Source organism: Phocoena sinus, chromosome 16 (genome assembly GCF_008692025.1).
Source record: "Phocoena sinus isolate mPhoSin1 chromosome 16, mPhoSin1.pri, whole genome shotgun sequence".
NCBI lineage: Eukaryota > Metazoa > Chordata > Mammalia > Artiodactyla > Phocoenidae > Phocoena > Phocoena sinus.
Window position 1 is genome coordinate 49,833,033 of NC_045778.1, and position 22,961 is coordinate 49,855,993.

Below are 22,961 nucleotides of genomic sequence, written 5' to 3' on the forward strand. Positions count from 1 at the left end.
CATTTTACTTTTTTTTTTTTTCAGTTTCAGTGAAGTTTGTGGCCTGTATTTCCTCAGGTTCTAATGTATATACAGTTGTGCTTTATTTAACAGCTTTTAAAAGCATGTGGGAGATGTATTTTCTAGAATTTTTTTTTTTAAGGACTATATGAGCTACCTGAAAGGGCTATTTTGTGCAAAATATTCAGTTTAAAAGGAGTTCTCATTCTACAAGTGGACATATCTAAGGCTCCCAAATTAAGGGATAAGGCATTCTTTTTCTGTATGCCTTAGATGTATAGATATAAAATTAGAAGACAATGTAGCATATAGGTATGCACTGGATAAGACAATGGGCTCTTGATTCAAATCCTGCCTTTCGCCACTTATTGGCTCCATTGATTTTGGGCAAACTGCTGAAGTTCTCTATTCAGTTTCTTCATCTGTAAGAGGCCTAATAATATTACCTAATTAATGGGGCTTTAATGAATATTATGAAATTGTGTCGAATTAAATATATTTTGAAGTGTTTGGGTGGTACCTGTTACATAAACCTTTTAATTGTTAGTGATTATGATGAAAATGATGACATCCACCACCAAATCATCTGAACAAAAAAGAAAACTGGAGTAAAAATATATTTTAACATCTTAAATTTTTCTCTTAAACTATTTGAAAAAAATTTAAGTAAGGCAATTACGTGCCTTAGCCTCTGTAAAAATATTTTTTAAATTCTTTTAATGTAATATTTTATGTAGTAAGGTTAATTCCTATGCCCTATGGGATGGCTTATCTGTCATGTTTACTTGGTGGTCAGATTAGCAGAGATGCTAAAGATGTTTTGGGGGATGGTATTTCTACATTACATTCTTTCCTTTTGTAAAGTTAAAAACATTTTTTAATCTGCAAAATTTGATTTCATATCAGAAATCCTGATTCAAGTCTCTGTGCTGCCATTCATCAGGGAAGGCAGGTTACCTAGCTTGTAAAAACCTCTTCTCCTTCATCTGCAAAAGTAGAATAAGATACTGTATCTCAGATGTTGATGTGAAAATAAATTCACCTCCTGATGGGCTTCTATCTCCCTCTGTTGAGCACTATTCAGTAGAAATAAATGTGAGCCACCTGTGTAATTTTAAATTTTCTAGTAGCCACTTAAAAAAACAAATGAAATTAGTTTTAATATATTTTATTTAATCCAATGTCTAAAATATTATCAATTCCACATGTAATTAATATAACATTAATGAGATTTTTTTCATTCTGAAAGTCTGGCAAGTGTTTTACACTTACAGCACATCTCAACTTGAAGTAGCAACATTTCAAGTGCTTGGGAGCCACATGCCACTAGTGGCTATCATGTTGGACAGTCCAGATCTAGAATATAGATTAATATTCCCCATCAGCACCCTTGAGCACTGGGGCTGCCTTGGCCTTAAGCAGCCTTATTCTTGAAACTGTGTGCACCTCTGGACAAATGAGCCTCACATTGCTTTCTTGAACAACCTAGATTAGTATCTTTGCCCCTGGGAGGATAGGCTCCTGCCCGTAGCCTTTTGGCTGACCTAGATGAAGACTTGCTCTGGGCATGTCATGTGCCTCTCTGTTTGGCAAGCCGTAGACAACCAGGAATTCCTGAATACCTTGAGCATGATAAAACCTTTGAACGACAGAGCCCCAGGGCAGGATCAGAGATTCAGGACAAGATCAGGCTTTATAATACCCTTCATTCCTTGCCTCTTATCTGTACTATTTGCCTTCTTTCCCAAATTTCAGAGATGTATCTAGTGTCCCTGGGAAAAGAGCAAATACCAGCAATCTGCAAAATAATTCAGCTTTTTTTCCTTCTACCTCAGTGTGGCTTAGCAAGGCAGCCGTCCCTCCCAAACATTAACTTTTTAAAAGACATTTAGAATGTTTTGGAGGCCAAGAAATTTGGAGGACAGATATATTCATATCTAAGCTTTTTCTGTTTTAAGGTTTTCTAATACTGTCTTCATCCAAATTTTGTGAGAATTATAGTAAAGGGTTGTTACCCTAATAGCTGTATGTCATGGTAAAAAGAGGTAGAGAATAGGGGACTCGGGTATACTCTTACAACAAAAAAATCTGCTCAGGTGTTACCTTCTTAGGAAGTCCTACCCTGATCACTCGTACCTAACATAGCTACGAGCCCCCAGCACGCCCGTGCGCGTTCTTGTGCTCTCTCCCTCCCCCCTCCCCCTTCTCCCTCTCTCTCCCGCCTTCTTCTCTCTCTCCCCCCTTCTCTCTCTCCCCCCTTCTTCTCTCTCTCCCCCCTCCCTCTCCTCCCTCCCTCCCCTCCCTCTCGCTCTCTCTCTCTCTCTCTCTGACACACACACACACACTCTATCATTTTTCTATTTGTTTTGTAAATATCACTTATTACTAACTAAAATTCTTTCACTTCCCAAATAGAATATAAGCTCCATAAGGGTATGGACTTTGTTTTGTTTACCCCTGCACCCCCAACTTCTAGTACAATGCTTGGCTATTGAATCAATGAATAAATAAGTGAAAGGAAATACCAAGATACTATTCTCTGTATGTACTGATAATTTTAAAATTAGTTACTGAGGAGAATTCTTCCCCGACCATTGTTGCTCTGACCAGTATGTGTGATGTGTTTGAATTTTCGGACCTAATCTCAGTGGTAGGAATCCTAGTGTTTACTCTTGATCAATTGTTTACATAAACTTTACTTGTTTTAGATAGTGTGGGGCTTAAGGAGGGGGGAAAGTAGTTTGTAATGAGTTGTAAAAGGGCAGCTGATCAGTACCAGGTGAAAATTTAAGATTACACAGGGTAATAAAATGGAGGAGGGGGTATTGAATAGGGAATTGGACTGAAAAATTCTTATAGTTCAGATGCTGTAAACATGTCAAAGGTTTTTGAGCAAGACAGTTGATAGGTAAGAAGCTTAGGGAAAAGGTGACCATAACCAGAAAGATTAGTATTATGTGGAGGAGTGGCAGGCTGTATAGGCTTGTGGCCAAAAAGCCACAATCATATTTCTGTTGTCTTTGTTTATAATCTTTATTTAAAATCTTAATTATCCCTTTCAGTTTCTCAGTCATTCTTTCGGTTTACCTCTCGTGCTTTTGTACCAGCTTGATGTCACTACCCGTACTTAGTGCCCCTTGGAATTATGGTATCTGTGAGCACAGACTCATCATACTCTGCACAGGCCAGAAGTTCCGTTGTAACTCCTGGCTAGTCCCAGGAGCACCCTGCCAGTAAAAGTAATCCAGACATGCTGAAAACTGTCAAGTATTATTAAGAACTATTTATGTTGCATTCAAATAAACTTTTAGTAAAAGAAAATAAATGCAGACTTACCAACTTTTTTTTTATAATATGTATTTTTTATTTTGCCATCCATCAATTTTGCTGATTTATCCAAGATCCCCGTGGATACCAAAATCTTCTGAGGCTCAAGTCCCTTACAGTCAGCCCTCCATATCCGCGAGTTCCACATCTGCAGATACCATCAGTCTTCTAAATAGAGCTACGTAGAAAATCCATGGTTTCGTAATTAATAATTTCACACACACATAAATATTTGAATTTGAGATTCTGTATGTTCAAAGCTTACATTTATGAGTACTTTCTAGCCCTATTTAATTTTGAGATAATTTTAACAGAATATTTTTTTCATATTTCCAGTTTGGGGGTAAATTTCTAAAATCTCTAAAGATAACATACTAGATTTTCAGGTTTTTTCAACATTGCATGGAAAGTGAATCTTTAATTTACACAGATTTTGTGCTTCAGATTTGATTTTTATTTGGAGAAGAAAGGATGGGCCTGACTTACCAGCTTTTACCTTTCCTTGTTCTACTTCTTTAAATGAAAACCCCTATCATTTTATGTAAACGCATCAGTTTTTATAGTGCTATGAATAAATTGTTTGGTTTGTGAATATATTTAAAAAAACAATAAGCAAAATAGTCTGTACTTTTTATATTGTGGCAGTAGGCTTTATTTCAGTTGGTTCTTTCCTATAGTGTTATAATGTTAAGGTTTTATTGGTTAAAGAATGGTATTTTACATGTAGTAGATAATTTTTAAGGACTATTTCTAATTACATTAAGTTCAAATGATGCATTTTAACCTAACATCTTTTTTCTTCCCAGTCTGTAAGACTTGTATTGTCCAGCACTTTGAAGACAGCAATGATTGTCCAAGGTGTGGCAACCAGGTTCATGAGACAAACCCGTTAGAAATGTTGAGGTACGTAAATGTATTTTTAGTTCAACTAACTTAAATAAATTATATAAACTCTTAATTTTTATTATGCATCATATTTGTTAGCGCTTTGACTCAGTTAATGTAGGTTTTATGATTTTCATTTTAAAGCATTTTATTTCAATTTAAAGTATTTTATTAAGAGGACATGAAAAACAAGGCTGTGCATATTAAATATTTAAGAAACACATTCCCAAGTTAAAAATTATAACTTTATCTCAGGCTCTAAGTTACTTTAGTTGTAGTTATTTTCAGTATTTTAGATTTATTTATTTATTTTCGCTGTGTTGGGTCTTCGTTGCTGCATGCAGGCTTTCTCTAGTTGCAGCGAGCGGGGGGCCACTCTTCCTTGTGGTGTGCAGGCTTCTCATTGCGGTGGCTTCTCTTGTTGTGGAGCACGGGCTCTAGGCACACGGGCTTCAGCAGTTGTGGCACATGGGCTTAGTTGCTCCACGGCATGTGGGATCTTCCCGGACCAGGGCTCGAACCTGTGTCCCCTGCATTGGCAGGAGGATTCTTAACCACTGCGCCACCAAGGAAGTCCCCTATTTTCAGTATTTTAATATTCTACAAAATACTCTATATTTGCTGAGCTACGCGGTAGTGGAAAGAGGGCAGACCTGATGGTCAGGGATACTAATCTGGATACTATTAATTTTTAAAACTGTATCATATATTCAAAAAGAGTGTACAGACATTTATGTAGAACTTAAAAGAATTTTAAAAATGACTACCTTTTTACCATTTACTTACTGGTATAATCATTATACCAAATAAATAGTAATAATATAAAGAAGTATAATCATATATTTTTAAAGATAGAAGTGCTACATAAGATCCTAATCCAAATCCTTTTTCAAGATTAGAAATTGAAATTTATAGAAGTGATACAACATTGCCTAAGGTCCTAGCAAACTCAAATGTTACTTCCCAGCTACAAGCCAGGTGTCCTCACCACTAAGCCCATTTTCTTCCCACTGTTCCTACCATAGCTGTACCATAGATCAACTGTGCAATCTCAGGAAAGTACCCATTGAAAAACAGAATTAGATATTCTCTAGAGAGCCCTTATTAACTTCATCTCTGTGTGGTGTTTGCCATCATTCTGTAAGTCTGGATTTGTAAGTCTTACATTTTAGACTTCTTTTCTATGTTAGTACCTATAGTTGGAATAATTTGTCTATAAGTAAACGTCTGGCCCATTGGTTTTCAAAGTGTGGTCCCCAAACCATTAGTATCTTATTAGAAATGGCAGTTCTTGGGCCCCGCCTCAGACCCTCTGAATCAGCAACTCTGAGAAGGTGCTGCAAGTGAGGGGCATCAGGGGTATGAAGGGAGGGACAGATGCCAGCTTTAAATAAAATGGTGAGGATAGGCCTCATTGAGAAGGTGAGATCTGAGCACAGAATTGCTGTCTCTGAGGGAATTAGCCGTGCATAAATCTGAGGAAAGTGTGCCTGTCCCAGGTCAGGACAGCAGCCAGTGCTCACCACCTGAGTCAGGAGTTAGGAGGGCACCTGCAACTTGTCTGAGGAGCAGCATGGGAGCCTGGGTAGTGGGCCAGGAGCTCAGAGACTGGGGACCTGATCTCTGACTTGAGCAATTAGAGAATGGGCTTGTCATTAACTGAGATAAGGAAGACTAAGGATAGAGCAGGTTTGGGGGACAGGTAGATGGGGAGTTTGGATTTGGACAAGTTGAGTCTGTTAATCATTTCAGAGAAGAGAGAAGTTGGCAGGTGAATATACAAGTCTGTGATTCAAGGGGAGAGGTCTGGCTGGGGTTAAATATCTGGTAGTCTTCAGCATGTAGACAGTATTTAAGACTGTGGGACTGGATGAGATCATGCACGGGTGTGAGTGCAGAGAGAAGAGTAGAGGACCAAGGATTGATCCCTGGAGCATTCCAACATTGAGAGGTCAGGGAGAGGAGGAAGAACCAGCAAAGGAAACTGAAAAGGCACAGTCAATACAGGAGAGGGAGGATCCAAGTGTGTGGCTTGGAAGCCAAGCAAAGAAGAGGGAGTGATGGACTGTGTCTGATGTTGTACGGTGAAGACAGAGTTGACAGTTGGATTTAGCAACTTGGAGGTCATCAGCCTTGACAAGAGCACTTTCAGTAGAGCTGTGAGGCAAAAACTTAACTGGATTGTTACAAGAGAGAAAGGGAGGAAGAAGAATTAAAAACAGTGAGTATAGACAACTTTTTCAAGTTTTGCCACAAATGGGAGTGGGAGCAAAGAAATGGGGTGGTAGCCATTCAGAGAAGTACAGTCAAGAAGGTTTTCGGTTTTGTTGTGATATGGGAGGAATAATGGCATGTGTGAAGGGACTAATCCAAGAAAGAGCAAAAAGGTAATAATAGAGTTGGGGAGAGAGGGCATTGCTGAAGCAGTGTTCTTGGGTGGTTGAGAGGGAGTGAAATCTAATAGAAGAGACTGGCTTCCTACAGGTCACGTATAGCAGCAGGTAGGAGGGCAGAGTAGACATGGGTGCAGATGCCATAGGTAGACGTGGTGGTCAGAGTCTGCAAGTTTGCGTCTCACTGAGGAGAAGATGTTTATCAGCCAAGAGTAAGGATGGAAAAGGCGGGTGTAGGGGTTGGCGAGAGAAGAAAGTGTGTTGTCCAGGAAAGTAAGAGAATAAATGGACTGCGAAGTGTAGTGTGAGTCCTGGCAACCTGAAAGGCACACCTGGGTTGTAGTTACGAATTTGAAGGGGTGTGGTTGGGCTTTCCAGCGCATGGGTAGAAGGTGATGGAGAGCTGGATTGGACTGGTGGTGTGGTTACACCACATGATTTTGAGCAAGTGAGGGAGGGACAGGGGAGTCCAAGGTGCATGCAAGCTGTGGCTCTAATGACTGCTGTGGGGTAGTCCTGAATGGACGGCGAGGGCAGCGAGAACATGACGTTGGTGAGGGGTGATGTCCCACAGGGACAGGAATGGAACTAGTTGATTCCTGAACCGTTTGTGCATAGTAAGAAGAAAATGCTTTCAGAGAATTTGGCAATGGGTATGTAGCAGATGAAGAAATGAAAGCAATTACTAACGCCAGGGAAAGAAAAAAATTGAAGGAGGGGATATCTTTAATCAGAGTACACTGTGAATATTTAGATAATCCTAACCATGTAAACACTCATTATTTTTAAAATGACAGTAAGACTATTAGGAAGATGAGAGTTGGGAAAACGTATGTTGGGAGGAAAGGGGCATGGCAGGATGGTATCAGAGAGCTAAACCTTTATCTCCCACAGAAGGAGGTCAGAAAGACCTAGACAGCAGAGAAAGAATGGCTTTGTTTTTTAATCTATCATCCGTCTATCATATATATAGAAATATGAAAGTAAATACTAGACAAAACAGCTTGGATTTGAAAGCAGTTGCCCCTGGGGTTGTAGGAATCAGGAACAGAGAGAGCGGGGCATAAAAATGTTGTGTTTTCATATAAGGTTACAGGGAAGTTTGATTTGTAAATTATACATGTGTATTACATTGATAAAACAAATATTAAGAAGAAGAGAAATAATACTTCTCTTGAACACTGCTACTATTAAATAGTCTGGGAAAACTCTGTGGAGGAGTTAGTAGGTAAGTCCTGAAGAATCAGGTAACATCGGTTTGGTTGGAGAGTAGGAACTGGAAAAAAGTATTTGAGCCAGGATGAAGGGCATGAGGGAGGAAAACAGATTGGAAAAGGCGAGGCATTCTTGAGGATAATTGAGTAAGTCAGTTGGCTAGAGAAGAGCAACAAGAGAGCAGCACCAGTTACAGTTTGCAGGTTGAACTCAAGTTATATAAACACGTGAAGCCAGGTGGTAGGAAGAAATTAGTTCTCGAGCAGGCAAATAATGATCAAATTAGTGCTTAAGGAAAATTCACGATGAGCATGTCAAGGTAAAGGGAAACATCTCTATGCCGTCCTCTAAATAGGGTGGTAATTGAGGGAACGGAAGGATGGGAATGTGGAAAGACTGGGTGGGAGAAACATTGAGAAGCAGCTGTCTGGGGCTTGGTGAGTAAGTATGTGAAGCAGGAGAGACAGGTAGGTTAAAATAATGCTTGCATTTTGAGCCTATTTGGGAATGATATGGTATCATTTCTAAATTTAATTTTTAAAAAGACAGGTATTCAGTATTTTGTTGAAGGAGAATAGATAAGATAGTCTTGACATATATGAACAAAAGGAGGTGCTTGGGATATTCAACATCTGTTGGAAGTATGGAACTTGAGCTCAGCAGAGAGATGCAATGTGTGTTTGTGTATATATATATATGTTATCTGCTTATATGTTAGTTTTGAAGTCACAAAAGTGGATGAGATCTTCAAGGAAGGCAGCCTGTAGAAAAGGTCAGAGGGTGCAGAGAGCAGAGCAAAGGAGAATACTCAGATGTAGAGGTAGTTGGAAAAAGAAAAATATCTTGGGGACAAAGGGAGTTGATAGAAAAAAAGAAAAACCAGGAAAGGAAATTTTCAAGGAGGCAGCGTCAGGCAGCACTGATAAACTACTGCAGAGCAATGAGGAGAAAAATGACTTTAAAAGTAAGATTTTAAAAATTTTAGCTCTCAAAGAAATTTATATCTGTTCATTATGGAAGTTATGGATGATTTGAGGAGTTCAGTCGAGTAAAAGAAGCAAAAATATGTGACAGAAATAATGTCAACTGCGATTTCATAGTTTTTCCGGTTGGAAGAAGAGGTTGTGTATCTGCTAACAGCTTGAAAAGACAATAGGTTAAGCCAAGGTTTGGGGGCTTTTTAGATGTGAGAAGCGTAGCCGTGTTTTCAGTTGGAGAGGAGTAGTGCCTCCGAGCAGGGTGAAGGAGATGAGCGGAAAGGGTGTCTCAGGAGCAGCAGGACAAGATGAAGAAATGAAAGCCGTGGAAAGGAAGAGTTGTGCTCAGATACAGCAGGAAAAGGAGACGAGAAAAATGTCAAGGGAAATATTTACGTTTTTTATCTAGGAAAAATGGTCTAAATTTCTCAGAAGAGAAGACTGGAGATTATTTCTTTCATAGGAAAGAGCCAGAGTTGTGGTGGAGATTTTGAAAGCAATAGCTGGCTGCATCAGCTATTGCTGTATAACAAACCACCCCTAACTTTCATGCTGAACACAACAGTAAAAGCACTTACTATTCCTCACAGTTCTGTGTGGCTCACAGATCCAGGTGGGTCTGCTGGTCTTGGCTGGGCTCGCTCAGGTGACTGCAGTCAGAGGCTGGTCAGTTGCTGCCCTGCCGATCCTGGCCTGGGTTCTGTCCTGTTGGGTTGGACTGTCCATGACCTAGTGTGAGGTGGCCTCAGCAGGGCAGCTTGTCCTTGGACATAGCGTCACGTCCTCCAGACTCGTTCTAATGGTGGCAGGATTCCAAGAAAGCACACCAACAAAGCACATGATATGCCTCATAAGGCTTGCGCTCAGAGCTAAGCAGTGTCACTTGTGCCACATCCTTTTGGCCCGAGCACATTTCAGGGCTAGCCCATATTCTCAGAGTAGAGAAATAGACTCCATCCCTTTATCAAGGTCCTGTTCAGAGGGGCAAGATTGTAGACAGAGCTGGGGACGGGACCATTTTTCTAATCTGTGTTCCACTGGGACAGGCTACAATAGATGTGCTCCACTCGCAGAGCAGTTGGGTGTGGTACTTGTGCCAAAACTGTGTATGTTCTATATTTTGTAGTATATGTGAGATGCAGATCTTAAATGGTTTACCTGTTGGATTTTGATGTCTTCATTGTTTGTATATTCTCTTTTTTCCTCTTTGGAAGGTTGGATAACACATTAGAGGAAATTATATTTAAGTTGGTCCCTGGACTACGAGAACGTAAGTTGCTCTTTGGGTTCTTGCAGAGTTTTGTGTTTTGTGAAATCACCATTTCTGTTAAAGACTTCATGATTGTGTTTCTATTACTTTCATAATATTTTCTTTTAAATTAGAAGAACTTGAGCGTGAGTCTGAATTTTGGAAGAAAAACAAGCCTCAAGAAAATGGACAAGGTGATTTTTTTTTTTACTTCTATATCTGATGGAATCTCTCAAATTGGTCAGCTTTTTGTAGCTGTGGTGAACTAATCTGTCTCTTCAAGCTCAAGTTTCTCCTGTACAAGGGGTACAATTCATGTACCCCTTTACATTCTGAACCTTTCTCTGATTATGAACTTTTTATATAGAATCATGAGATTTTATATAAATGCATGTAAATCTGGAGTCAGTCCAGTTGAAGGTAATTGGAAATAGAGGAAATTGGGAAGAGAAAAAGGAGATAAAACAGAAAAGTGACCGCTGATTATAGCAATATTAGCTGGAGAGCTAAAGGAGACTGAAGTAAGGAATAGCCGTAGCCCGCAACTAAACAGTGAGGCATTTGCTGTTGTATTTTATTTTGTGTGTTTAATAGGAGAGGGAACTGGGATGTAGCTGAGAGCCAGACCAGAGGATCTTGCTATGCTCTGATAATCTGGAACAAACTTTTCATAGGTAGAGCTCAGATGATACAAATTTATATATCCTAAAATTTGAAAAATATTTCTAGACACTTATGGGAATTTTCCCCATCACCTATGCTAAGTGACCAAATTTCCCTTTTGGGTCCCAGGAGCCTCAGAAATCAGCAATTTTTAATAATTAAGGAAAGTGGCAAACATTACTGGGCAGAGTAATGTTTTTAGCGTGTATATAATTCACACAAAAGAAAAAAAAGTACAACATATCTGAAATTTTAAGTAGTATCCTTTCCTATTGACATTAAATATGAGGTTTGTTTCAAGATGGCCTAAAAATACCATTGAAATCTTTCAGGGATATATGTCTGTTTTTATAGGCTCACTTGTGAGCTCAGTCTTCCTTCCCTGGTTTCTCCATACGATTCACAGGATTGTCAATTACATATCATTAAAATGGCTTTCTCACTTCATATGTAAAATGGGGATCAGAGTTTTTTTAGTTCAACTTAACTGTGCAGGGCTGGCTTCCTGTAGCAGGGGAGGTTTGAGAATAGTTTTGAATGATTGGAATAAGGTAGCAAGGGATTATTTTTAATCTATAATCAAAACACTGAAATGGGCAAAGAAGCCAAGCCTGGCAAAGAACGACTTAACTAAAGGCTTGTTTTACCCAAGTGTAAATTGCAATTTAGACAGTAGTGCTGTACTAAAAATATAGGTAAAATTGACTGAATGTTCCAGTTTTTGCCTGCTTTTTCAGGAGGACAGTAGCCAGGGCTTGTCGTCAGAAGCGATGGGGTCGGGTTAGTCCATGACTGTGTGTCTTACAGATTGACTAGCGAAGGACTGTAGCCTACTTTGCGTTTATCCCTTTTCCCATATTTCTGCCTTTTTAAAGTATTTTGTCATATTTGGTCTTTAGTTTGGGTGAAGAATTTGGACCTTTTCTTGGAGCTGGATCTTGGTTCATAGAAGGCAGCTCCTGTCTATGTGGGTTCCATACAAAAAGGCAGAAGAGAGAACCCACCTGCCCTGTATGATAACATCTGTAATGCTTTTACTACAGTCATTAAAGAGGAGCTAAGTGGTCTTTTTTTTCCCTGGGATTTTCTATACTGTAATGCTTGGCTGACTAATTCTTTCAAGTTTCAGCTTACAGACATTTTATCTGGAAATCTCCCCTGAATCTCTGCTTCACCCCAGAGTTTGGGTTTATTAACTCTGTTATATGTGCCCACCTGGTCTATCTTACCTCTTATATCAAAGTCCTTATCGACATCTGCGTCTGTTTTCTTTACTTGCCTGTACCTCCTCCTAGATACTCTGACACGATGAGGGTGAGGATGATAACACTACAGTTTCAATATTGTTTCCTCAGGCTTAGTCTTAACAGAGTTAAAGGCACTCAGTAAATGAATGAATCAACAAATATAGTCGCATTATATGTAGCCTTCTGGTATTTCATAGGTTAAATACATTTGTTTATAGTATGCTACTCAGATTTCTTTGATGGTGTTTTAATGCTACATAGTTACATACATGTTAAAAAAGCTAATTCATTCTACTTATTTCACTAGCTAATTTTATGAATATCTAATAATTTGAAATTTTGAGAACTTAGAGAATATTTTAGTTTGAAAAGAGTACTTGGTTTTAAGTTTTGAATATATATAGAATTTGGAAGTATTTTATATCTTATCAATTTCTAAGTGGTCTCATCACTAATGGCAGTCATTTTTGTGACCAAATATAGCTAGTCCTGAGTCTTTCATTTGGATGTCCCAGTGAGCCTAGAAGTCGTAAGCTATGTTCATAAGTCACTGATGGGTTTTTTAAAAATATTTCCATCGTTGAGTGCTTGGGACATTTAAAGGTACTAAAAGTTTCAGTTATATATTCTTCCTCAAAAACTGTTAAGAAATGTTTTTAAAGTTTATTTTTGTTTTCATGGTTAGTATATTGTTGCTTAACTATAAAATAACTGAGTTAACTTAGCTTTATTTAAATTATACAGATGATACTTCAAAAGTTGACAAACCTAAAGTAGATGAAGAAGGTGATGAAAATCAAGATGATAAAGACTATCACAGAAGTGACCCACAAATTGCTATATGTCTAGATTGTTTACGAAATAATGGACAATCAGGGGACAATGTAGTAAAGGTGAGTGGACAAGTACAGTTGTTTTTTTCATAATCATTTTATAGTAAACCTTTCATAACGTGTTGATGAATTTTCCTACTGTTTCAGAACGTTTGCTTTCAAATTTTTTATTAAACAAATAGAATGTCATTCTCCGACAGTCTCTTACCTGCAAATAGCCAAGCAGTTGCTTACTTCAGGCTCCTGATTTCTAAACCTCACAACTGAACCGTCCTGGGTCACTGCCACCACCTAGTGGCCAATGAGGAGAATCACGCCTGTATTTCTCCTCTTTCAACCTCCTTTTATACCTTTGCTGGGAGTTCATATACACTGTTTTTCCCTTTTTAAGTGTAGTCACCAACTCAGACTCAGATCGTTTCATGGTGGGAAACATCCTCAACCTTTTATTCATCCTCTTCTGATTTTCTCTTTTGTTTCCCTGTTTTTATTTGCAATTCAAAAAAGCTATCCATGTCATGGCTAATACATTTTATGAACAACATAATTGGTTTTGATGGATGTCATAAAGTACCCGTGAACTTTTCCTTTACTTCCTGTGTGTGATCTGTAGGCCAGTAAGTTGAATTTTTTTTGTTTTTTTTTTGCGGTACGCGGGCCTCTCACTGTTGTGGCCTCTCCTGTTGTGGAGCACAGGCTCCAGACGTGCAGGCTCAGCGGCCGTGGCTCACGGGCCTAGCCACTCCGCGGCATGTGGGATCTTCCCAGACCCGGGCACGAACCCGCGTCCCCTGCATCGGCAGGCGGACTCTCAACCACTGTGCCACCAGGGAAGCCCAAGTTTTTTTTACTAATACATTTAATTTTTTAAATGTATTTTAAAAATTCATTTAATGAATTTTTTACTAATACATTTAATGAAGTTTTCCTGTCAGGAAGTTAAAAACAAAAATTTTCAACTCTGGTTAAGTTTTCCCAGCATCTTGCAAAAAGAAATATGTATTAGCATAGTGATTCAATGAATATTTATCCACTATGTGGATATTAGTCAGTGAAGATGTAAATAATAGGTTTTTTCACTCAGGGACTTTTGGTTGGGTCTTACACATACAAACAATTATAATACAATAAGGTATTTCATTTAGTTAAGAGAGGTTGGTTGGACAAGGCATGTAATAGAGTACAGCAGTATTTAGAGAAGTGGCCACTGTACCTATTTATCCTTCCAGGCTTCCCTATTGGCTTTTATGCTCTGGTGCAGCACGCTTTCCTTTTTGTCAGTCTTTTCATCAATTTTTAATAACTTTACACTTCTCTCTTATTCCCAGTCATTTCTGTAATCCTCTTTTGGGGATGTTTCTCTTAATAGAGATGATGATCATCCTTTAGCTCTCTAGTACATGAGTTATTATCTTGTAGTGAAAATTAAGTCAATAGAAAGGTGGAATATCTCTTCATAAATGTGAAGTCTACTTCTCTGCAGGCTTTCTAGTATGAAAGTTATAAAACATTGCATTTTAGAAATTCATCTGAAAAATTAACTACCCCCTGCCTTGATATTCTTTTTGGCATCTTGGACGCTTTGCCATTCCAGTTGACTTTTTATCTTTTCACTCTTTCCTTTATAGACTTTTCTCCATCCTTGTACCTTCATTCTTAAAACCACTTTTACAGCCTACATGACATATACTGTGCTCCCCAATTCTCACCTTTTCTCTGGCCACTCCTATACTGTCTCCACTGACTCTACTTCTTCCTGTCTTCTGCTTTATATATGTGAGTATAGCTAATACCTAGTCCTCCACTCAATTATTCTTTCTCTACAGTCATCCTAGGAGGTCCTTCTATTTTTTGTGTTTTCAGCTATTCAAAGAACTTTCAAATCCCCCTTTCCAAACCTGCCATCTCTCCCAAGTGGAAGTATTATCTCTCTAACTACTTTCAGTATCCTAGTTGGGAGTTTCAGTAATACATAAAACTTAACACGTTTAAAGACAAATTCGTCATACTGTACTTCCACCTAAGTTTACTCCAAACGTGCTGTTTCAGTTACCACTACCATCTTATTTTTCTTTTTTAAGTTTTATTTATTTATTTTTATTTAACACCTTTCTTGGAGTATAATTGCTTTACAATGGTGCGTTAGTTTCTGCTGTATAACAAAGTGAATCAACTATGCGTATACGTATATCCGCACATCCCCTCCCTATCCCACCCGTCTAGGTGGTCACAAAGCACCAAGCTGATCTCCCTGTGCTATGCAGCTGCTTCCCACTAGCTATCTATTTTACATCTGGTTCACTACTATCTTTCAACCAATCATAGAAATTCAAAATCTTGGACGTTTTTGACCTTCTACCCTTCCCCTTCAACCAGTCATAAGTCCTGCAAAATTCCCCTCAGTCCACTGCTGCTCACCTTATATCTAGATTTTTGAAAGTAGTCTGAACTGTTTCCTGTATCCTTAATTTCTTTTATTATCCAGGGCTGAGGCTTCAGCCTGAGTGTGTGCAAGCACTCATGGCCACTATCAGGGTCAAGTAGGAGGCACTTTGGGCGCTGTGGGCCATATGGGCTTTGTTGCAACTACTCAGCTTGCTTATTTTAGCAGTAAAGCAGCCATAGACGATAGTGAACAAACTGGCTTGGCTGTGTTCCAATTAAACTTTACTAACGAAAATAGATAGCCAGATTTGGCTTGAGGGCTATGGCCATAGTTTGCCACATTCTAGAATCAAGTATTAACTCCTTGTGTTAGCATTCAAGCTCTTTCACTAATCCCTATCTTGATGAGTTTATCTTCCATTATTCCCATCAGTGACTCTGTCTCTCAAGACACATGATTATTGTCATTTATTTGTGAATACCAACATAAAAGTTGGCACCCATGTTTGACAAAGGATTTGCATCCAGAATATATAAAGGCTTGTATTAAGAATGTTTAAAACCCTCTAAAACTTTGAATAATCCTTCCTTTTTGGCATGTTCTTCCCTGTTCTCACCACCGTCCTAGACTTCTGTCAAGACCCAAGAGACCTCTATTTTTTCCACCTTAGTGAATCCCTTCTGAAATTCTAAGACTTACATTTATTTATTAAATCAGCATTTACTGTGTTCCTAAAGGTACCAGCCACTGATACTGTCTTTTATCTTTTTTGGTGTGTGTTTTTTCCTTGAAACTGGATTACATACCACTTAAAGACAGAAAAATTATGCCTGCATTCCTTTACAGCCTTCTCAGCCACCTCATTCCTCTGTAGTAGGATGAGATTCTCAAATGTGGTGGTGTAGTAGTTGCATGTATGGTTTATACAGTATACCTACTTCAGTTCAAAAGTCAAGAGCAAGAAGGTAATGAAAATAGTAGAGTAAGGACCGCCAAAAATTTGCTCCTCCATAAAAGCAGTGAAAAAAGTGGCAAAAACTTTCAGAGTCAACTAGTAGGCCCTAAACTGTCACCTTTGGCTGACCTTGAGGCTCTGCACAAGCAGGAAGTGAAGACTTAGGCAGAGTTGTCAACAACCTGGTTGAGTGTTGGAGGTGTGTCCCAAAACTCATATAGAGTCCCTCAGCAAAGACCAGGAGACTTAACTGGGTCCAGGTGTATAAGGAAATCTCTGTTCAGTTGTTAGCTGACCACTAGGTAGAGACTTCAGTGGCCACATACTGTAAAGAATACAGGCTTTACAGAATTAGTTTAGGAAAGTTGTTAAACAATGAGAAACAAGAAAAAGCCACAACAGCAATCCCTGAGGAGCAGGCAGGAGTTTGATTTCCAGTGTTACCACATTATTTTAAATGTTCAGTTTTCAACAAAATATTATGAGACAGTTAGAAACAAGAAAGTATAGCCCATATATAGGAAAAGAAGCAGTCAATAGAAAATGTCCCTGAAGATGCCCAGACACTGAACTTGACTAAATATACATTTAAAAATCATCCATTTAAAATATGTGCAAAGACTACAGTAATCAAAACAGTATGGTACTGGCACAAAAACAGAAATATAGATCAATGGAACAGGATAGAAGTCCAGAGATAAACCCACTCACCTATGGTCAACTAATCTATGACAAAGGAGACAGAGATATACAATGGAGAAAAGAGAGTCTCTTCAATAAGTGGTGCTGGGAAAACTGGACAGCTACATGCAAAAGAATGAAATTAGAACACTCTCTAACAAACACCATACACAAAAATAAACTCAAATCCATTTGAGACCGAAATGTAAGACCAGACACTGTAAAACTCTCAGAGGAAAACATAGGCAGAACACTCTCTGACATAAATCACAGCAAGATCTTTTTTGATCCACCCCCTAGAGTAATGAAAATAAAAACAAAAATAAACAAATGGGACCTAATTAAACTTAAAAGCTTTTGCACAGCAAAGGAAACCATAAACAAAACGAAAAGACAACCCACAGAATGGGAGAAAATATTTGCAACTGAAGCAACTGACAATGGATTAATCTCCAAGATACACAAACGGCTCATGCAGCTCAATATCAAAAAAAAAAAAAAAAAAAATGACCCAATCAAAAAATGGGTGGAAGATCTAAATAGACATTTCTCCAAAAAAGACATACAGATGGCCAAAAAGCACCTGAAAAGATGCTCAACATCACTAATTATTAGAGAAATGCAAATCAAAACTACAATGAGGTATCACCTCACACCAGTCAGAATGACCATCATCAAAAAATCTACAAACAATAAATGCTAGAGAGGGTGTGGAGAAAAGGGAATTCTCTTGCACTGTTGGTGGGGATGTAAATTGGTACATATATCTGGAGAGTACTGTAATTTGAAAAGATACATGCACCCTCTTGTTCATCACAGCCCTATTTACAATAGCCAAGACATCAAAGCAAATTAAATGTCCATCAGCAGAGGAATGGATAAAGAAGATGTGGTACGTATATACAATGGAATATTACTCAGCCATAAAAAAAGCACAAAATAATGCCATTTGCAGCAATATGGATGGACCGAGAGATTATCATGCTAAGTGAAGTAAGCCAGAGAAAGACAAATATCATATGATATCACTTATATGTGGAATCTAAAAAAAGTGGTACAAATGAACTTATTTACAAAACAGCAATAGAGTCACAGATGTAAAAAACAAACTTATGGTTACCAAAGGTGAAGGGAGGGGGAGCAGATAAATTAGGAAATTAGGATTAACAAATACACAGTAATAAATATAAAACAGCTAATAAGAACCTACTGTACAGCTCAAAGAATGGATATAGGTATATGTATAACTGATTCACTTTGCTGTACAGCTGAAACTAACAACACTGTAAATTAACTATACTCCAATAAAAAAAAATTTTAATGTGCAAAGAACTAAAAGAAATTATACCTGAACATCTACATGAAAGTACAAGAACAATCTCACCACCTAGAGAATATTAATTAAAAGATAGAAATAATGTTCTGGAGTTAAAAAGTGCAGTAAATGAAATGAAAAATTAACTGAAGAGATTCAGTGGCAGATTTGAGTCATGGGAAATGAACCCCAAAACTTGAAGATAGATTGAGATTATGCAGTTTGAGGAACAGAAAGAAAAGTAATGAAGAAAAATGAGTGGATACCTGTAGGATAGCATCAGACTTACCAACATACACATAATGGAAGTCCCCAAAGAAGACAAGAAAAGGACAGAAAGTATATTTGAAGTTTTTGGCCAAAAACTTCCCAAATTTGATGAAAAACATTAAATATCCCAGGAGTTCAACAAACTCCAGATATGATAAACTCAAAGAAATTCATAGCTAGACTCATCATGATCAAACTGTTAAAAGACAGAAAATCTTGAAAGCGACAATAAAGACGTGACTCATCAGTTACAAGTGATGTTCAATAAGGTTAGTAGCTGATTTCTCATCAGAAGCTATAAAGGCCAGCAGGCAGTAGGATGACATATGCATAGTGCTGAAAGAAAAGAACCTGTCAACCAAGAATTCTATATCCATCAAAAATTTATACCCTTCAAAAAGGAAGGAGAATTTAAAATACTGCCAGGTAAACAAAAAGTAAGAGACTGTGTCACTACCAGACCACCTCTGCAAATAATGAAGGGCGTCCTTCAGGCTTAAACAAAACGACACTTAGTACTCAAATCCACATTAATAAATAGAGACCACTAGTAAAGGTAACTGTACAGGTAAATATAAAAGGCAAAAGTAAAGTATGTTTTGTGTGTAAACATTTTTTCTCCTATCTGCTTTAAAAGATGACTGCATACATATGGACACCTTATCTTTGATAAAGGAGGCAGGAATGTACAGTGGAGAAAGGACAGCCTCTTCAATAAATGGTGCTAGGAAAACTGGACAGGTACATGTAAAAGTATGAGATTAGATCACTCCCTAACACCATACACAAAAATAAGCTCAAAATGGATTAAAGACCTAAATGTAAGGCCAGAAACTATCAAACTCTTAGAGGAAAACATAGGAAGAACATTCTATGACATAAATCACAGCAAGATCCTTTCTGACCCACCTCCTAGAGTAATGGAAATAAAAACAAAAATAAACAAATGGGACCTAATGAAACTTCAAAGCTTTTGCACAGCAAAGGAAACCATAACCAAGACCAAAAGACAACCCTCAGAATGGGAGAAAACATTTGCAAATGAAGCAACTGACAAAGGATTAATCTCCAAAATTTACAAGCAGCTCATGCAGCTCAATAACAAAAAAACAAACAACCCCATCCAAAAATGGGCAGAAGACCTAAATAGACATTTCTCCAAAGAAGATATACAGAATGCCAACAAACACATGAAAGAATGCTCAACATCAGTAATCATTAGAGAAATGCAAATCAAAACTACAATGAGATATCCTCTCACACCAGTCAGAATGGCCATCATCAAAAAATCTACAAACAATAAATGCTGGAGAGGGTGTGGAGAAAAGGGGACACTCTTGCACTGCTGGTGGGAATGTGAATTGGTTCAGCCACTATGGAGAACAGTATGGAGGTTCCTTAAAAAACTACAAATAGAATTACCATATGACCCAGCAATCCCACTACTGGGCATATACCCTGAGAAAACCAAAATTCAAAAAGAGTCATGTACCAAAATGTTCATTGCAGCTCTATTTACAATAGCCCGGAGATGGAAACAACCTAAGCGCCCATCATCGGATGAATGGATAAAGAAGATGTGGTACATATATACAATGGAATATTACTCAGCCATAAAAAGAAATGAAATTGAGTTATTTGTAATGAGATGGATAGACCTAGAGTCTGTCATACAGAGTGAAGTAAGTCAGAAAGAAAAAGACAAATATGGTATGCTAACACATATATATGGAATTTAAGGGGAAAAAAATGTCATGAAGAACCTAGGGGTAGGACAGGAATAAAGACGCAGACCTACTGGAGAACGGACTTGAGGATATGGGGAGGGGGAAGGGTGAGTTTTGACAGGGCGAGAGAGAGTCATGGACATATACACACTAACAAATGTAGTAAGGTAGATAGCTGGGGGGAAGCAGCCGCAAGGCACAGGGATATTAGCTCGGTGCTTTGTGACAGCCTGGAGGGGTGGGATGGGGAGAGTGGGAGGGAGGGAGACACAAGAGGGAAGACATATGGGAACATACGTATATGTATAGCTGATTCACTTTGTTATAAAGCAGAAACTAACACACCATTGTAAAGCAATTATACCCCAATAAAGATGTTTTAAAAAATAAATAAATTAAAAAAAAAAAAAGATGACTGCATAAAGCAGTAACTCTAAATTTATGTTAATGGACACACTAAGTTATAAAGATGTAATATGAGACAGTAACAGCCAGGGGTGGGGGGAAGCAGCTACATAGGAGCAAATTTTTCTGTGCTATTGGAATTAAGATAGTATTATCCCAGAGTAGACTGTTACAAATTTAGATGTCAGTTGTAATCTTCAGGGAAATCACAAAGAAAGTCACTTGAAAATACACAGTAAAAGAAATGACAAGGCAGTTAAAGAGGCATTTTGTAGTATATCATTTCAACACAAAATAAAACAGTAATTGAGAAACAGAGGAACAAAAAGGCCTAAGATACAACAGAAAACAAATTTTTTAAGTGGCAGATATAAATCCTACCTTAACAGTAATTATCTTGAAATGGATTAAACTCTCCAGTTAAAGGCAAGTATTGGCAGACTGCATTAAAAATACATGATACAACTCTATGTTGTCTGCAAGAGACATAGCTTAGATTCAAAGACACAAATGGGTTGAAAGTAGGGGAATGGAAAAAGAAATACCATGCAAACAGTAACCAAAAGAGCAGGAGTGGCAGTAGACTTTCAGACAAAAATTATCAGAAACAAAGAAGGACATTTTATAATGATAAAAGTGTTAATCCGGGCTTCCCTGGTGGCGCAGTGGTTGAGAGTCCGCCTGCCGATGCAGGGGACACGGGTTCGTGCCCCAGTCTGGGAAGATCCCACATACCGCGGAGCGGCTGGGCCCGTGAGCCATGGCCGCTGAGCCTGCGCGTCCGGAGCCCATGCTCCGCAACGGGAGAGGCCACAACAGTGAGAGGCCCGCGTACCGCCAAAAAAAAAAAAAAAAAAAAGTGGTGAAAAGGCAACCTACAAAATGGGAGAAAATATTTGCAAATCATAACTTCAGGGGTTTTTTTGTTTTCTTTAGACTTCCTTTTTTTTTTTGAATTTTTCTTTATACAGCAGTTTCTTAGTAGTTATCTAGTTTATACATATTAGTGTATACATGTCAATCCGAGTCTCCCAATTCATCCCAACAACCCTCCCGCCAATTTCCCCCCTTGGTGTCCATGTTTGTTCTCTACATCTGTGTCTCTATTTCTGCCTTGCAAACCGGTTCATCTGTACCAATTTTCTAGATTCCACATATATGTGTTAATATACAGTATTTGTTTTTCTCTTTCTGAGTTATTCACTCTGTATGACAGTCTCTAGGTCCCTCCACGTCTCTACAGATGACCCAATTTCGTTCCTTTTTATGGCTGAGTAATATTCCATTATGTGTATGTACCACATCTTCTTTATCTGTTCGTCTGTCGATGGGCATTTAGGTTGCTTCCATGACCTGGCTATTGTAAATAGTGCTGCAATGAACATTGGGGTGCATGTGTCTTTTTGAATCATGGTTTTCTCTGGGTGTATGCCCAGTAGTGGGATTGCTGGGTCATATGGTACTTCTATTTTTAGTTTTTTAAGGAACCTCCATAATGTTCTCCATAGTGGCTGTATCAATTTACATTCCCCCCAACAGTGCAAGAGGGTTCCCTTTTTCCACACCCTCTCCAGCATTTGCATAACTTTAGGGGTTAATATGCAGAATATGTAAAGAACTCTGAAACTCAACAACAAAAATAAATAATCCAATTAAGAATTGGGCAAAGGGGTTAAATAGACATTTCTCTAAAGGTGATATACAGATGGCCAACAGGCATATGAAAAGATGCTCAATCAACATCACTGATTATCAGAGAAATGAAAACCAAAACCACAATAATATATCACCCTTTAGGATGGCTACTATCAAAAGCAAAACAGAAAATAGCAAGGGTCAGTAAGGACATAGAGACCTGGGAACCTTTGTGCACTACTGGTGAAATTGTAAATTGTGCAACCCCTATGGAAAACAATGTGGCGATTCCTTCAGAACCTAAACAGAATTACCTTATGATCCAGCAATCTCATTTCTGGGTATATATGCAAAAAATTGAAAGCAGAGTCTGGACACCCATGTTCATAGATGCACTATTCACAGTAGCCAAGGAGGTGGAAGCATTCCACATATCCATCAACAGATAACAAAATGTGGTGTATACAGTGGGTACAGCCTTTAATCATTCAGCCTTTAAAAGGAAGGAAATCCTGTCATGTCCTACAACATGGATGAACTTGAGGACATTATGCTAAGTGAAATAAGCCAATCACAAAAAGACAGATACTATGTGATTCCACTTGAGGTATCTATTCAAATACATAAAAACAGACAGTATTATGGTGGTTACCGGGGCTGGGAGGAGGGGGGGAAAAAGGAGTTGTCAGTGTAAGGTTTTCAGTTTGTCCCAGTGAAAAAATTCTGAAAATCTGTTTCACAACAGTGTCAATATACACAACACTGCTCAAGTATCCACTTAAAAACAGTTAAGACGGT

General features: G+C 38.3%; 1 protein-coding gene across 8 annotated transcripts in view; it reads left to right on the plus strand.

Annotated features, from left to right (window-relative positions):
• The window catches only part of PCGF5 (polycomb group ring finger 5), a 116,939-nt gene that overhangs the window by 66,644 nt on the left and 27,334 nt on the right, over positions 1-22,961 (plus strand). For 6 of the 8 annotated variants that reach the window (XR_004346131.1, XM_032607759.1, XM_032607765.1 and 3 more), the window contains exons 3-6: positions 4,134-4,230; positions 10,012-10,067; positions 10,181-10,240; positions 12,701-12,849. Coding sequence is in view for 7 of the 8 variants with exons in the window: in XM_032607759.1 (XP_032463650.1) it covers positions 4,134-4,230; positions 10,012-10,067; positions 10,181-10,240; positions 12,701-12,849 (362 nt within the window). In the remaining variant the exon portion in view is untranslated. The remainder of the gene's footprint in view (positions 1-4,133; positions 4,231-10,011; positions 10,068-10,180; positions 10,241-12,700; positions 12,850-22,961) is intronic. The other 2 variants (XM_032607763.1, XM_032607762.1) reach the window with 1 other exon arrangement.